At 33.7% G+C, this 18,571-nt stretch overlaps 1 protein-coding gene across 7 annotated transcripts in view; it reads left to right on the forward strand.

Annotated features, from left to right (window-relative positions):
- CSMD3 (CUB and Sushi multiple domains 3) overlaps positions 1-18,571 on the forward strand; it is a 1,461,887-nt gene that overhangs the window by 198,018 nt on the left and 1,245,298 nt on the right. For all 7 annotated transcript variants that reach the window (XM_070802767.1, XM_070802766.1, XM_070802772.1 and 4 more), the window contains exon 3: positions 9,088-9,200. In XM_070802767.1, the coding sequence (XP_070658868.1) occupies positions 9,088-9,200 (113 nt within the window). The remainder of the gene's footprint in view (positions 1-9,087; positions 9,201-18,571) is intronic.

Genomic DNA, 18,571 nt, shown 5'->3' on the forward strand with positions numbered 1-18,571 from the left:
GTATCACCTTATGTTTTCCCTAGTTTACTGGAATAAAGTAATTTACCCAATATTAAGTTACTCACAAGCCATAGAATATGTGTTGTCCAGTTGTATACTCTAGGATCCAGGTTCATGGTCACTAACTTCAACTGCTTCTTTTTAAAACCCTCAAACTTTGGAAATAAAATATTCATTAACAATTGCAGGTGTTTATGCAAGATGGGGACAATGTAAAATATATTTAAATGTCTAACAATGATTTATTGCCCAAAATAATTTCTCTGTACTTTTCTCAATAGTTCAAATGGACTGCCTTTGGAATGATGGTGACTTTATAGCTTTAAAAATAGATGACAGAATATATTAAAAAATGAGAAAGAGAGGACATTATAGAAATTTTACAGTACTTATAGCTGATAAAGAAGAAATTGAAAATTTTTGATAATGAATTTCATAGTTTCTGGATAAATGGTTGATCCTGAAGATACAATCTAAAGTCACTGGAAAGAATGTGTTTGATGTGAATGGAATGACTCTAGATATAGAGAGTTGAAGATATGCTCAAGCTATGTTTTTGATGGGAAAAAAACATTTACTCCATGGCATAGTGGCTTACACTCTTAATTCACATCCTCAGTCTTATGGAATTGTCTTCATTGACTAATAGGCTAATTTGTTAGTCTAATAAATTATTAGACTTTATTAGACTAATAAAGTTTAATAGAGAGAATACTGTTGGCATAGAGAGGTATTCAAGCAAGTGTTACAGGTACTTCGATTCAATGGAAAGAATAGAAAAGACTAAAACTGAATGTTGATTGCCTGTTTTCTATCTATATCTTTGTTGTTCAAAGTCATATCTATATCCTAATTCCTACCCATCTGTATATATCTATATCCATTTCCATATCTAAATCTGTACCTAGCATATATTTCTAATATTGTGAATTTGTGTTTCTCATACATGATGCCTTTTTTGGGAATTTTATATTTGATAGAAGCTACAGCTCATTCACTCTCAACAAATGATATAATCACTCAAATATTGCCTTGGCCATCTTTTCCTTTACTATTACAATTATTTTCATCTTGACATAATCATGAATTATGGTGCTGTACTTCATGTACCCCAGTGTCAATAGGGTGTGCATGATTTATTCTCACAGAACAGTCATTAAAGATTTATTTGTCCTGTGGTTTTCCTTATCTCTGTTTCAGCTGAGAATTCCCTATATATTACCTGGATTATTTGTAAGAATGATATAACCAAAGTAAAAGTGTAAGATGGTTCAAATCCAAAAATCTTACTGTGAGTAATGAGAAATCACCATGGGAATGCTGGTTTTATCGTATAATTTATCTTAGCCTCAGTATGCTGCTGAGTGCAGATGAAAGTACAATGAACTTTCAGTCATAGCACTAATGAAATTAACATTTAGTAGCTATTTCTTAGGCTCCAAAAAATACAACAGGCCATTCATGTGAATTCTCTTACTTAAAAATCACAAAATTCTGGGATTTTGTTACATTACCAATTTTTAAATATAGGTGTCTCTCTCTCTTCCTCTTTTTTTAAATATTTTTTAAATTTTATTTTATTTAACTTTACAATATTGTATTGGTTTTGCCATATATCAAAATGAATCTGTCACAGGTATACATGTGTTCCCCATCCTGAACCCTTCTCCCTCCTCCCTCCCCATACCATCCCTCTGGGTCTGTTTTCCCTCTATCTCACTATATGTAATAATATGCTAATAGCCATTTAATTAAAATCTGTGACTTTTATATTCTCTTAACTAGAGCAAGTTTGAAATATTGTAATCAGTTGATAGGAACTATATACATGTATATAATCAATGTTTACATTTGACTTTAACTACATTTTAAAAGATAGCATAGATCTAATCATACTTCATACTCAAGTCTCCCAGAAATAATAAGATCTTAGTGTTAAAAGTTGATAAATACATTTACATAGTGATACAGGTATCTTTATCCCCCAATCTTGATGTTTCAAAGGTTTCCTTCATACTAAGCTGTAAAATGGCATATTCATTGCCATTAATTTAAGAAAATGTTATACAAGCTGCCAATTATTTAAGAAGCCTATGCATTGACATTTTAATTGACTTTCTGGTAATTTAAATTTCTATCAGTTTTGCATAAATTACCAAATAATTATTTTAGTACTTTTCATTAGAGTCATTAATATAAAGTTAAAGTTAGTCATTTCATTCTCCCTGTTACTAACTCATTAAAGTATGAAATATCATTAATGTTTCTGAATCTTTTAAGAAGAAATGCTCAAATAATGTTTTCATCTAAAAGCAGTCATAAGAAGTGATAGGACTGCTTGCTTTAAGTGTGTGAATTTTAGAATATTCCACAGTTTCTGATGAGTGTTTTGCCTGGTAAGTAACAAAAGGCTAAAAAATGATTAGGGGTGCATGTGGGATTAGGAGAAATGTAGAACAGGGGTTATACCTTAGAAACTATTAAGAGTAAGATGAAAACCAACACGCTCTGCTGTTCTGTCAAATGAGAGAATTTAGTGGAACAATGGCTATAAAGTAGTTCATGACAAAACAGTCACCAAATACAAATGTGAAATAGAGGAACTGCTATGATTTTTTCATGAAACTAAATGTATTAAAGGGAAATTACTGTTCTTTTGGAGAAGGCAATGGCAACCCACTCCAGTACTCTTGCCTGGAAAACCCCATGGATGGAGGAGCCTGGTAGGCTGCAGTCCATGGGGTCACTAAGAGTCGGACACTACTGAGCGACTTCACTTTCACTTTTCACTTTCATGCATTGGAGGAGGAAATGGCAACCCACTCCAGTGTTCTTGCCTGGAGAATCCCAGGGACGGCGGTGGCTGGTGGGCTGCCGTCTATGGGGTCGCACAGAGTCGGACACAGCTGAAGCGATTTAGCAGCAGCAGCAGCAACTATTCTTTAATCTGAATTTACTTGCAGTTTTAAACATCAAGTTTATGGTGAGAGACAATATTGTTGTGATAGCATACCACAAAGTAGCTACGTAGTAAAATTAATATATTTCAACACTTAATTGGCCATTCCTCAAATTTTAACCTTTATAAAAAATCATATCTGAAGGAAACTTGAAAGAAAAAAAGTGAAAAGTGAAGTCGCTCAGTCATGTCCGACTCTTTGCTACCCTGTGGACTGTAGCCTACCAGGCTTCTCTGTCCATGGGATTCTCCAAGCAAGAAAACTGGAGTGGATTACCATTTCCTTCTCCAGGGGATCTTCCCAACCCAGGGATCGAACCCGGGTCTCCTGCATTGGAGGCAGATGCTTTAACCTCTGAACCACAGTGCATAATTCAAGGACTTAACCCTGACATATGTGTTTGCTAATCTTATTTAGTTTTCCTAATAGGGAAATATCTTTGCTAACCACTAATAATCTTTACCATAAAGGTATTAACATATACAGATGGTGATCACCCATTACTTTGCTGGCATTTAATTTAATGACTTCATGATTATTATACAGTTTTTATCAGCCTCAACTACTTAAAGCTACTATGTGGGTAAAATCATGTTTTTATCTATTCCAAATATTTGTTAAGAAACTTATATGGGCACTGTGGAGAAAAAAATGAATTACGTATTCATTTTGCCCTTATGGAAAAGTCATTTCCCCTATGGGAAAACCATAGGGAAATTGAAATAGACTGGAGTTGAGAGTTACGGGCCTATATCTTTGCTCCACTGCCTATCAGCTATCTTGATTTAAACAATTTACTGATCAATTCTGAGCTGTGATTTCTTCAGTTTCAATTCAGGGAAAACAAAACTACACTTTGGTATTCTTTTCAAAGGAACATAAAATGTCATTCACTATGTAACCTTATTATATAAAAATATGAAGGGAATATAATTGACAAAGCAATAAAACAATATATGAAAAACTTTCTCAAATATCTGAATTCCATGGAAAAATACACTTATCCATAAAATAGAATATACTTATAGTACATAGAAAATATATTTTATATATGCTTAAAATATACGTATAATAACACATATAATTCATAATTTATATTTGATACAAATCAGATTCTCTTCACCTGAAAAGTGTTTTTAAATTGCATAGTTATTTCCTAAAAGATGTTTCAAATATATTTACATAAAATATATAGTCTCCCTTTAACTCCTGATGTTAATAACATGATAAAAAATAACTCTGGATAAGAGTCTCTAGACCACTTGAATTTTTTTAACAATCGACATTTCTTTACAGTCTTATGATTCTTTAAAGCACTGTTCCAAGAACACAATTATTGGATTGAAAAGGAAAATATTATGATGTTTTCACATTCTCCTATCATTCCAGTTCATTAATTTAACCATGTAAGTTAGCCTCTTAACATGGAATGCTTTGCACATTATCCTAGTGATAAACTCTTGAGTACCAAGTACTGCCTTCAGGAAGGTTTTGCCCAAGGAGAAAGAGAATGCATAATAACTAATCACACATAAATATTAAATTATAAAATGAAGTCTTGTAAAGAAAAGTAACTAATGGGATTCATAACTGAAAGTTTATTTTCAAATCAATCATGCAATCTATCACAGGAGGGAGTAAAACAAGAAAATCCTCATAATGGTACAACTATCCAGAAAATAAGTTTAAAAACACATATTTCCTCATTTACTGAAATGAAAAAGAAGACTAAGTCTCCCATTATGCAACATGCCACTACATGCTGAGTATTTAAAGATAATTTCAGAAAACTTGCTTTTCATAAATGCAAAAAAATCTTCAAATTGTTCTTCTCTATCATGGAAAATTTAATGATAAAGGTTCTAAATATTGTCTAAATTATTGGATTATTTAGTGTATATGAAGATGAATAAAAATCTGACATTGCATGTAAAATAATGTGTGTATGTGCATTAGTACTTCAAATATTTACTATTTAGATTTAATTCATGTGCCAAGGACAATGGGACAATGAACAGGGTGTTCACTAAAAAATGGGACAAAAAAACATGCAATAGTCTTGGACCTGGTTCTATTGTGAACTTGATCATGTTGTTTAATATATCCCAGTCCCTTTTGCCTTCTAATATGAGGATAAAATTGCATGTTTTACCTGCAGAGAGAGTTTTAAAACATTATATTCAAGTAAATGCTGCATCAATAGGTTCTGTATCTACTTCTTTTATATGATGTCACAGGGGTTTCTGTAACTTACAGTGGTCACTAGGTTCCATGGGACCTATATTTTCATTTGTATAATAAGTTAATATTTTAGCTACATTTAAAAATGCTTATTTCAAAGCCCAAAAAGAGAGCTATGCATTGGTTTCCTATTATTGATGCAACAAATTATTGTAAACTTAGTAGTCTAAGCAATAGAAAATCACTGTATTGCAGTCTGAAGAACTGAAGTTCAAAGTGAATTTAACTGGGTTGAACTCAAGGTGTCAGCAGGACTGCATTTCTTATGGAGACTCTAGGAGAAAATCTGTTCCTTAGCTTTTCCAGCTTGTAGAAGCTGCTTGTCCTTCTTTGGCTTGTGTGCCTGTTCTAGCTTCACAGTCAGAAACTGCATCACTCAAAGCTCTGCTTTCACTGTCTCCTCTCCTACTCTCTCTTTGATCCTCCTACCTTCCTTTGATAAGGACACTTGTGAATACTTTGGCCCATCCAGATAACCTAGGATAATTTCCTATTATTAAAATTTTAACTTAATCCCATCTATAAAGTTCCTTTTGTCATATAAAGTGACATATTTAAATATTCCAGGGATTAAAGTCCAAGCAATTTTGGAGTGCCATAATTCATAGTATAATATCATATATACCATCATAAAGCCTGACTATAAGGCAAAATATATTTTCAGACTTCTTTGTTGTTGCAAAATCATTTGCCTTTTGTTTTCCCTGTCAATCTTTCTTCCTTTTCTGAAAGATACTCTGAGCATTTAAAGTGTAGAATACTTTATTTTTACATCTTTAAACTAAGAAATAATGTTGAAAAACTATAGAAAATTAGTTAACAATTAATTACCAAATTACCCAGAAATTGTAGCACTACGTATATTCTCAAGAGAAATACACATAAATGCTTACAAAACATGTAATACATGTGTATGGTAATATTATTTAATAAAGACCCAACTGGATAAAAAAAGTCTACCAACAATAGAATGGATAAATAAAGTATATTCATAAAACGGAATCCTATATAACAATGAAAGTTAAGTTCCATACTACTGCTACAATAATACAAAGGTAATGTTGAGTCAAAGAAGCCAGAGGCAAAATAATTATATGATTTCATTTAGATAAAAGATTTAAGACCCAGAAAACTGATTTGTTTCATCGGAAGTCAGGTACTGGTTGGTATCCTTGGGATGGAGATAGTACTGAGTCACAGGGAGCACAACTGATACTCAGTATTGCTTGCAGTGTTTTATTTCTTAATTTGAAACATGTATAATCAGTGATAATTTAGTAGCGTATATACTTCTGTCTTGTATAACCATATGTATGGATAGTGTAGTTCATTAAAGATATTTATTATCAAAAACAATATTATAATATTAGATTATAAAAGTATATTATTTTATAAAAGTATTAATCAAGTATATTCTGGTTTAAAATGATATATTGTTTTAAGAATGAGAATACCAAAAGCCTGAGGGTAAAAAGATGTTCCCGCCCAATTCTAATAAAAGAAAGTTGTAGATTTATTACTATTAAATAAAACAAATTTTAAGATCAACTCATTTCAGAAACAGAGTGACAACAAAATGTCTAGTTCACCGAGAAATATAATAATAATTTAAACTTACATATACCTAATAATGGAGCCCCCAAAGTATATTTTGAAATGGACATAGTTATAAAGAAAAATATAAAAACTTAAAGTCATATTGGGAGATTTAAGCATATCTCTTTCAGTGTCTAGTAACAGCATTTACAAATAGTACAGAGATGATCTGAATAAGATTAACAAATGTATCCAAAAGATATACTGAATACTGCAACTAGCCCCTGATATATACCTATTATGACAGGCAGAAAAATGATCTCAGAATAATGTTCCCTTGTGAATATGTTATGTCACAAGATGAAAGAAGCTTTAAAAATGCAATTAAGATTACAAATATTATAATAGAAAGATATTTGAATTATCAATTTGGACACAAATCTAATTACATGAGCATTTAAAAGCAGAGAACTCTCCAACTATATGCAGAAGAGTCAGAAAACTTCCTCCACCTGGAGACAAAAGAGGGAGTGGCAGAAAGATGAGGTAGAAAGGGAAACTAAAGAATTTGAAGAATGAGAACCTGGACTGCCATTTCTCACTCTGGAGATGGATGAAGGTAGCCACCAACCAATAAATGCTCGCAGTTTCTAAAAGCTGAGAATGACCCCAAGCCAACAGCCAGCAAGGAATGAGGTCCTTAGTTCTACAACTTCATGAAACTGACTTCTGGCAACAGCCCTCTGAATTTGGAAGTGGAAACAGACATAACTTCAGAGTTTTCAGAAAGCAAAGCATCCAAGTTGACATCATGATTTCACTCTTGTGAGACTCTACTGTGAGATAATAATGTGTTAAGTATGTGTTAACTTGAATTAGGTGAACCAAAGGAATTTAATGTTACAGAGTAAAAAAAAATTAATTGATTCAGTTTGAATTCAACATTATAACTGTCAAGTTTTTGTGTAGTATCAAAGAAGAGTAACCATTTTTACATGCAAAAGTTATTAGAACACTCTTCCCTTTTAAAACTAAATATCTAACTGAAATCACATTACTTCATACCCATCAAACAAATAACATATTGCAAAATATTCCATAAAGGAGCAGATATGATAATCTAGCCATTTTCCACTAATAGGCCAAATATTAAAGAGATTTTCAAAAATAGAGTACAATGTATTCTCACTTTTGCTTTGGAGAAAGCTATTTAATATTAAGATATTACTTATGTCAATATGTAATGGGCTTATTCTGGATATTTTAAAATACAGTAATCAATGTACATTTTAAAATGTTTCTCAGTTTTAACTTAAATAGAATAAATATTGATAGATCAAACCCATATATCTCTGGGGTTCTTAGTACATTTTTAGAGTAAATAAACCCAAGACAAACAAGAACTTATACTATTCAGAAATAAAAATGTATTGTAATTTCACTACAGACTAATCCTACCTATATAACGTTGGGCAAAAATAGCAAGTATATTAAAAAATAGTATACTTCCATTGCATAAAATTTTCAATTGTTACTCTTATATTAAGAATAAAAAATGGGAATGTGATATAAAAGGCAATTCATAGAAAAAAATTTTAATAATTTATCTTCATTAGTTTTAGAAATATTACATTCATGAATGTGCTTTTTCTTATTTTTAATTTTTCTTTTCTGGCTTATAAAGTGTCAATTATAAATTACTTTTTATATAATTGAGCTTATAATTATATGCAATAAATTATTAGCAAAATAACTAGTAAATTATGGGCAAAATATCAGACAAATATTTGTTATGCAAAATTATGAATTATTAACCAAAAATAATTTGCAACTATTAGCTTTAACAGAGCCTACTAGGTACTGTTAAAATAAAGTCACTTTTCATTTGTGGACATTTCAGTTTCATAGTCTCATATTTAGATCACATTTCTTCTTTCAATATCAAATTTCTCTAAATACTTCCCACTCTTTATATATATTTTAAACAATCTGGAAAATGATCTGACAAAAATGTCTTCTAAATGTTGTTAAAATCAACAATTAAAATGCACACAGAAAATCCATAGCCTTATAACTTATTTCCCAAAGTCTGAATCGATCAATATCCTAATGTAAATGATATGTTTAGTAGATATGATAAACAGTAATAATACACACATAAATATGTTTATATATATTTATAGTAATTACTTTATGTAAATGACATGTTCAAATCAACATGTCATAAATTAATTCACACCACACACACTTATACAAAACTTGGGGATTTGATAAAAATGACTTTTAATACTCTTTCACTTCTATTAGGTAAAATGTCTATAACTAACAGTTAATTCCATTTATGTTTTAGGTTAACAGGATTCCATCTGCCACCACCAGTAACAAGTACCAAATCTGTATTCTCACTACGTTTGACCAGTGATTTTGCAGTTAGTGCTCATGGATTTAAAGTATACTATGAAGGTAAGTGATGGTAATATAAAAAGACCATTGCCAACTTAATGTAACAAAACCAAAATTCTCCAGGTTGAAAATAGAAGAAAAATCACCAGGACAGAAGATATAGCTCATCATGTTATATCAAATCCTATACCAAGATTCACCTTCTCGATAATCATCAATACATAATAAAAAGTTACACTTAGTAAGCTTTAATGCTTCATTGAATGTGCCTAGACAGACAAAATGTTTTCCCTTAAATCTTAGGAGATGAAACCATGGCATCATTATAGGTTTTAACTTTAATGAAAGAGAAGAAAATGTGTCAGTGAAAGGAAACTAGGCCTAATTTGAGATTCAGACATAACAGACTCCACCCTATTCTCTGTATTTTGCCTATCTGCCATAAAATCAACTGGTAATTTGGGTTCTCCACAAGTTAGAATGAAGAGAAAAGTCCATTAAGAGTCAAGAGTTGACATTTTTCATTTTAAACCAGTCTTTCCAGTTCCACAGATCCATAATTCCTTAATCAGAAAGAGGAAAACAAAGAAAACTTCAAAAAAATTGAAGTTTGAGGCCACTAATAATCTTTATATTTCTTTATCCCACATAGTGTGCATACTCATGTTTCACGATACAAATATTTGTTGATAATTGGATGATACCACAGGCTCTGATGATGGTGTTAGAAATGCATAGAATCTACATTATTTTCTCTTTTTGAAATGAAAAAAAAATTCTGAAGGCAAAAATAAACTTTTCTCATGTATGTGCACGTGCTCAGTTATGTTCAACTCTTTGCAAACCCCATGGACCAAAGCCCATCAGGTTCCTCTGTCAATGGGATTATCCAGGTGAGAATATTGGAGTGGGTTGCCATTTCCTCCTCCAGGAATGTGTTCTCAAGGGTTTATATATTGAGGTCATGTAGTTGTAATTTCTTCTGTGATTTGACAATAAAATTTCACATAGTTTAGGGAAGGTATCTTTTTTACCCATAAGAATAGCATGACAAAATTCAGCTCACCTCCCCAGGACCACATAACCAGAATATACCACAGTAAATCTAGCATCATGGTAAAAGATATACAAATACAGTAGCAAGGGTAGTTACTTTTTAAAGCACATAGTAATTAAAAATATAATATGTTTAAAGGGCACACTAGCAAAAAAAAATCATATATAAAATAGATTGATTTAGTATAAAGGTTAATAGCTTGCATGGGGAGGGGGGAGTTTTAAGGTAAGAATTTCATCTAGTGCTTTCACCCTAGGGAAAAAAGTACTCTCTAGCAAACAATTAAGGAAAAATGTTTTATCTTTTTGATGCACTAAATAATGCCATATCACAGTAGTTGTGAAGACAATTTTATACCTAATATATTTCTGAACTGTCTTTCTCTACCAGGGGAGAATGCATTCCATGACTTAATTCCTACATTGTAATAGTAATAATCATTATTTTTGAAGGTGCTTTCACAATAGCTGAATACTTTTATCTTGGCAACTTAATTCACACTTTGAAACACTATAAAACAAAGGTTTAATTTTAAGTGTAATTTTGGCAATATTGAAGAAGCTAGTAATACAATAAAAAGGCTCCATAATAGAGAACTCGAACTCGGCTCATCAAAGTATGAAGATATTTTAAGATAGTTTATTCTTTCAGCAAGTACTAAGTATACTGAAATTGTAGGAACTTGGAAGATGAATTAGAATGTTGTCATACTTTCTGGTTTGACTATCAAATTTCTTTTTTTTTTAAATTTTATTTTATTTTTAAACTTTACAATATTGTATTGGTTTTGCCAAATATTCAAATGAATCCACCACAGGTATACATGTGTTCCCCATCCTGAACCCTCCTCCCTCCCCATACCATCCCTCTGGGTCGTCCCAGCGCACCAGCCCCAAGCATTCAGTATCGTGCATCGAACCTGGACTGGCGACTCGTTTCATATATGATATTATATGTATTTCAATGCCATTCTCCCAAATCATCCCACCCTCTCCCTCTCCCACAGAGTCCAAAAGACTGTTCTATACATCAGTGTCTCTTTTGCTGTCTTGTATACAGGGTTATTGTTACCATCTTTCTAAATTCCATATATATGCGTTAGTATACTGTATTGGTGTTTTTCTTTCTGGCTTACTTCACTCTGTATAATAGGCTCCATTTCATCCACCTCATTAGAACTGATTCTAATGTATTCTTTTTAATGGCTGAGTAATACTCCACTGTGTATATGTACCATAGATTTCTTATCCATTCATCTGCTGATGGGCATCTAGGTTGCTTCCATGTCCTGGCTATTATAAACAGTGCTGCGATGAACATTGGGGTATACGTGTCTCTTTCAATTCTGGTTTCCTCAGTGTGTATGCCCAGCAGTGGGATTGCTGGATCATAAGGCAGTTCTATTTTCAGTTTTTTAAGGAATCTCCACACTGTTCTCCATAACAGACCCATCACAAGCACGGAAATTGAAACTGTAATCAAAAATCTTCCAGCAAACGAAAGCCCAGGTCCAGACGGCTTCACAGCTGAATTCTATCAAAAATTTAGAGAAGAGCTAATACCTATCCTACTCAAACTCTTCCAGAAAATTGCAGAGGAAGGTAAATTTCCAAACTCATTCTACGAGGCCACCATCACCCTAATACCAAAACCTGACAAAGATTCCACAAAAAAAGAAAACTATAGGCCAATATCACTGATGAACATAGATGCAAAAATCCTTAACAAAATTCTAGCAATCAGAATCCAACAACACATTAAAAAAATCATACACCATGACCAAGTGGGCTTTATCCCAGGGACACAAGGATTCTTCAATATCCACAAATCAATCAATGTAATACACCACATTAACAAATTGAAAAATAAAAACCATTTGATTATCTCAAAGGATGCAGAGAAAGCCTTTGACAAAATTCAACATCCATTTACGATAAAAACTCTCCAGAAAGCAGGAATAGAAGGAACATACCTCAATATAATAAAAGCAATATATGACAAACCCACAGCAAACATTATCCTCAATGGTGAAAAATTGAAAGCATTTCCTCTAAAGTCAGGAACAAGACAAGGGTGTCCAATTTCACCATTACTACTCAACATAGTTTTGGAAGTTTTGGCCACAGCAATCAGAGCAGAAAAAGAAATAACAGGAATCCAAATTGGAAAAGAAGAAGGAAAACTCTCACTGTTTGCAGATGACATGATCCTCTACATAGAAAACCCTAAAGACTCCACCAGAAAATTACTAGAACTAATCAATGATTATAGTAAAGTTTCAGGATATAAAATCAACACACAGAAATCCCTTGCATTCCTATACACTAATAATGAGAAAACAGAAAGAGAAATTAAGGAAACAATTCCATTCACCATTGCAATGGAAAGAATAAAATACTTAGGAATATATCTGACTATCAAGTTTCATGAAATAGTCTTAAAAGTATTTTCATAGCTCTCTGTTGTTTCTACATATACAGCATTAAATTTCTGTCTTTTCTGCCTCAGTAAAAATGGATTCATATTTCTTCATGACATTTAAATGTATGCATGGGAGATCCTGACTTAAAATATTAATATATTGTACTAGGCAACCAAGTAGTATTGAAGGATTGGTTATCAAACTGCAGAACATCATCAGGTATTGATTTGTGATGGGAATCTTCTACCATGTAATATTAGTTTTCTGTGGCTACCATAGAAAACTGTAGCTAAAAATCCTGGTGGTCTCTGCTAGTCCTCTGCTCATAGTTTCATATGGCGGAAATAAAAATGTCAGCCGATTAGGCCCTTATCAGAATGCACTGGAAAGTACCTATTGCTCACAGTTTCTAGAGGCCTCTCTCTTCTTTGCATGTAAGACCACATTTTTGAGCTAGTCACTGGTGCAACGAATCCTTTTCATACTTGAAATCTCTCCGACTTCCCTTTCTTAATTCATCTCTTTACTACCCTCTTTCCTCATTCATCTGTGACTTTAGCTAGAGAAATTTCTCAGCTTGTAAAGGCCAACGTCATTAGATTAGCTTTGATTATCCAGGTAGACCCAGTCTGCCTATGTTCAAATCCTCAAGCATAATTCACATAAGCATAATCCACACCTGAAGATCTTTCTGCAGGGTACTATTCACAGATTTCAGTGACTCTGGGGTATGGCAGGGTACGTTGTGCTTGTGCATGTTCAGTTGCTTCAGTCATGTCCGACTCTTTGTGACCCTATGAACTGTAGCCTACCAGGCTCCTCTGTCCAGGGAATTCTCCAGGCAAGAATATTGGAGTGGGTCGCCATGCCCTCTTCAAGGGGATCTTCCTGACTCAGGGACTGAACCTCCATCTTTTAAATCTCCTGCATTGGCAGGCAAGTTCTTTACCACCAGTGACCCTTGGGAGGTAAAGATTCATTAATCCTACCACACCACATGTAACACTATGTAACATTTTACAGAGGGAGTAGCTACTAGTGTTTATTTAACCACAGCCAGTGACACTATCAAGGCCCAGCTGGTGTATTTGAAGTTCAGAAAACGTGGTTTGAAATTTCAAAGCCTGTCCTCTAAATGTACACCTGTGCATGCATCATCAGAATGATCCTAATATCTGAATCTCATTTATCATTTCATCTCCCTTTATATAATAATTTTTATACTAATTATTTTATCTTCTAAACTTTCCTGAGACATTGTTCTTGTGTACTAGAATTTATGAGATCTCTATTTATTAATGATATTTGTGCATTTATCTGTATTTTTCAAACTGCCAATACCAGACCACATACACTAGAATCATCTGGAGAATGTGTTAAAATGTAGGATTCTTGTCTCTAATAACATATCCTGAATCAGACTGTGGAGTGAAACCCTGGAATATGCATTGCAATTGCAAATCCAATGCAGAATAAATGATAAATATTAGTCATCTGTGATTTTCACAGATTGTCTCTTTTGTTACAAACTTCTGTTGCCTTATTTCAGCCCATTTACTTTAAAACTGTGGAAGGTGAGGTCCCTGCACAAATTTTGATTTAGTTTCAGAGCTCTTAACCATTTATCAGAAATACTTTTCTTTTAAGCTTTTTGAAGTTGAAGCTGAGAGGTATTAAATTTCTGTGGCAAATTTTCCCCATTAATATCTAGATGCATATATTTTTACTTTCCCTCATTACTGTCTATCATACATTTGAATTTCTTGTCACTTTCTCAAAATTTGTTTCATACAACTTTGTTTCATGGGTTTCTTTTTTTTTTTTTTTTTTTAGCATTTACTATTACTTTTTATTTTATTTTATTTTTTAACTTTACAATATTGTATTGGTTTTGCCATATATCAACATGACTCCGCCACAGGTATACACATGTTCCCCATCCTGAACCCTCCTCCCTCCCCATACCATCCCCCTGGGTCGTCCATGGGTTTCTTAAGGTTTATAAAAATAAACAAGTATAATAGTGTTCTGTGAAACAATAAGTTTGAAAAAAACAGTAGTGCATACTAAGTTGAATAGCCAAAGAACCATCTTCTAAAATCTGGTCTGGACAAAACTGGTAGTATCTGTATTCTGTGGAGCACACAATCAAAATACTCTTTTGTCTTTTCAGATATGCCAATCAGTATTCAAAATATATTCTAGTTTTGCTAAAAGTTATTTTTTACAGTGGAATCCTTTTACATTTTACTCCTTTCACATTTTATATATTATATGAATTGGATAGTTTAATGTCTGGGAGAATCCCAATGCATACTGAATAATTTCAATATGTGTAAATAATCCAATTTAACAACCAGAAATTAATATAAAAATTAAAAGTTTTGAAAACCACTTCAAACACAAGATAGCTATTATGCCATAATGATTACTGATGTGTTATGACTAAGTAATTAAGAAATTACAAAGACAGAAGTCTCTGTTTCAGCAAATTTTTTATTAAACCATTTTAAAATTTTAATTCAGATATAAAAAATTTGTTATAATAACAGTACTACTACCATGTAACATGTACTGAGTGATTTCTTTGTGTCAGTCACAGTGCTAAACATTTTACATGGATTTCTGTCATTCTAGAAAATTATGAAAAAATTCTAATGAGCAAGAATTATAAACTAAAGCACTAACCTAAAGGTAAAAATATGCTTATGTGCCCTGGAGAAATAAACTATATACATTTTAGAGGCTTACTTTATATCTAAACTACAAACTAATTTCATAATAGTCAAACACATATGACCATATAGAATTTAGTGTAAAAGAGCATTACAAAAATAAGAATTACTGATAATGCTGTATATTAAAACAATACAAAACATAAAAGTTGAAATATATTTTTACATATATTACATGTGACATATGTATTCTGTGTCCCTTTTAAACAATTCACATACAGAATAATGTTTATACTATTTACTATTCTGTTTTAGCTACCCATCACACATGTTTATTGAAAATATTTACTTAAAAATGTCAAAGGACTTCAGTGATTTTTAATTTGGGGTGTTATTTTTTATTCTTAGGCTTTGAAAATTTAAACTGCAGTAGCATGAACTTCAATGAAAATATTACAATAGAGAATGAAGTCAATTATGCTTCCAGCAATAGAGTTGAACTGTAGCAAGAGAGATTTATACATTAAAATTATATATATTAAATAGTTTTCTAGTAATTAATACATTAGGTGAATAAAAGAAGATAATGAATCTTAAATACTTTAAATACTTAAATACTTTAAAGGATAAAGGAGATCATAGTTATGAAACATAATATAAGGAGATATAGGCAGAAACTTTTTTTTTGTCTCTTGATCAAGTTCAAATATTTTGCCTTTCAGTTCAGTTCAGTACAGTCGCTCGTCGTGTCCAACTCTTTGTGACTCCATGAATCACAGCACGCCAGGCCTCCCTGTCCATCACCAACTCCTGGAGTTCACCCAAACTCATGTCCATTGAGTCAGTGGTGCCATCCAGCCATGTCATCCTCTGTCGTCCCCTTCTCCTCCTGCCCCCAATCCCTCTCATATCAGGGTCTTTTCCAATGAGTCAACTTGTTGCATGAGGTGGCCAAAGTATTGGAGTTTCAGCCTCAGCGTCAGTCCTTCCAATGAACACCCAGGACTGGTCTCCTTTAGGATGGACTGGCTGGATCTCCTTGCAGTCCAAGGGACTTGCAAGAGTCTTCACAAGCACCACAGTTCAAAAGCATCAATTCTTCAGTGTTCAGCCTTCTTCACAGTCCAACTCTTACATCCATACAGGACCACTGGAAAAGCCATAGTCTTGACTAGACAGACCTTTGTTGGCAAAGTAATATCTCTGCTTTTTAATATGCTATCTAGGTTAGTCATAGGTTTCCTTCCAAGCAGTAAGCGTCTTTTAATCTCATGGCTGCAGTCACCATCTGCAGTGATTTTGGACCCCAGAAAAATAAAGTCTGACACTGTTTCCACTGTTTCCCCATCTATTTCCCATGAAGTGATGGGACCGGATGCCATGATGTTAGTTTTCTGAATGTTGAGCTTTAAGCCAACTTTTTCACTCTCCACTTTCACTTTCAACAAGAGGCTTTTTAGTTCTTCTTCACTTTCTGCCATAAGGGTGGTGTCATCTGCATATCTGAGGCTATTGATATTTCTCCCGGCAATCTTGATTCCAGCTTGTGATTCTTCCAGCCCAGTGTTTCTCATGATTTACTCTGCATATAAGTTAAATAAGCAGGGGGACAATATACAGCCTTGATGTACTCCTTTTCCTATTTGGAACCAGTCTGTTGTTCCATGTCCAGTTCTAACTGTTGCTTCCTGACCTGCATATAGGTTTCTCAAGAAGCAGGTCAGGTGGTTTGGTATGCCCATCTCTTTCAGAATTTTCAACAGTTTATTGTGATGCACATAATCAAAGGCTTTGGCATAGTCAATAAAGCAGAAATAGATGTTTTTCTGGAACTCTCTCGCTTTTTCAACGATCCAGCGGATGTTGGCAATTTGATCTCTGGTTCCTCTGCCTTTTCTAAAGCCAGCTTGAAAATCAGAAAGTTCACGGTTCAAGTATTGCTGAAGCCTGGCTTGGAGAATTTTGAGCATTACTTTACTAGCATGTGAATTGAGTGCAATTGTGCAGTAGTTTGAGCATTCTTTGGGATTGTCTTTCTTTGGGATTGGAATAAAAACTGACCTTTTCCAGTCCTGTGGCCACTGCTGAGTTTTCCAAATTTGCTGGCATATTGAGTGCATCACTTTCACAGCATCATGTTTTAGGATTTGAAATAGCTCAACTAGAATTCCATCACTGCTACTAGCTTTGTTGGTAGTGATGCTTTCTAAGGCCCACTTGACTATACATTCCAGGATGTCTGGCTCTAGGTGAGTGATCACACCATCGTGATTATCTGGGTCGTGAAGATCTATTTTTGTAGAGTTTTTGTGTATTCTTGCCACCTCTTCTTAATATCTTCTGCTTCTGTTAGGTCCATACCATTTCTGTCCTTTATTGAGCCCATCTTTGCATGAAACATTCCCTTGATGTCTCTAATTCTTAAAGAGATCTGTAGTCTTTCCCATTCTGTTGTTTTCCTCTATTTCTTTGCATTGATCACTGAGGAAGGCTTTCTTATCTCTCCCTGCTATTCTTTGGAACTCTGCATTCAGATGCTTATATCTTTCCTTTTCTCCTTTGCTTTTCACTTCTTTTCTTTTCACAGCTATTTGTAAGGCCTCCTCAGACAGCCATTTCGTTTTTGCATTTCTTTTCCATGGGGATGGTCTTGATCCCTGTCTCCTGTACAATGTCATGAACCTCCGTCCATAGTTCATCAGGTACTATGTCTATCAGATCTAGTCCTTTAAATCTATTTCTCACTTCCACTGTATAATTTTGCCTTTAGGGTACCATTAAAGTGAAAGTGAAAGTTGCTCAGTCATGTCCAGCTCTTTGTGACCCAGGCCAGAACACCTGGGGATCTTCTCAACCCTGGAATTGAACCCAAGTCTCCTGCATTACAGGCCTATTCTTTACCAGCTGAGCCACAAGGGAAGTCTGGGAAGACTGGCTATTTAGGTATTGAGATATCTTAATCTACTGCCAAGTTTACTTCCCCTGTGTAACTCCTCCCTCTTCTTTGGGTGGAGTCACAGGCAGAGGATGAGATTATCTTCCCATCTCCTCCCTCTATTGGTTGCTGCTGCTAAATTGCTTCAGTGGTTTCAATTGCTTCTGTGAGACCCCATGGACAGCAGCCCACCAGGCTCCTCTGTCAAAGGGATTCTCTAGGCAAGAATACTGGAGTGGGCTGCCATTGCCTTCTCCACCCTCTATTGGTATCAGCCGTGTGTTCCAGGTTTTCTTGGTTTCATTAGCCACCAATGGCTAGGGGCAGGAAGAGGAGGCACAG

The sequence above is a fragment of the Bos indicus genome, chromosome 14 (assembly GCF_029378745.1).
Source record: "Bos indicus isolate NIAB-ARS_2022 breed Sahiwal x Tharparkar chromosome 14, NIAB-ARS_B.indTharparkar_mat_pri_1.0, whole genome shotgun sequence".
NCBI classification, from domain to species: Eukaryota; Metazoa; Chordata; class Mammalia; order Artiodactyla; family Bovidae; genus Bos; species Bos indicus.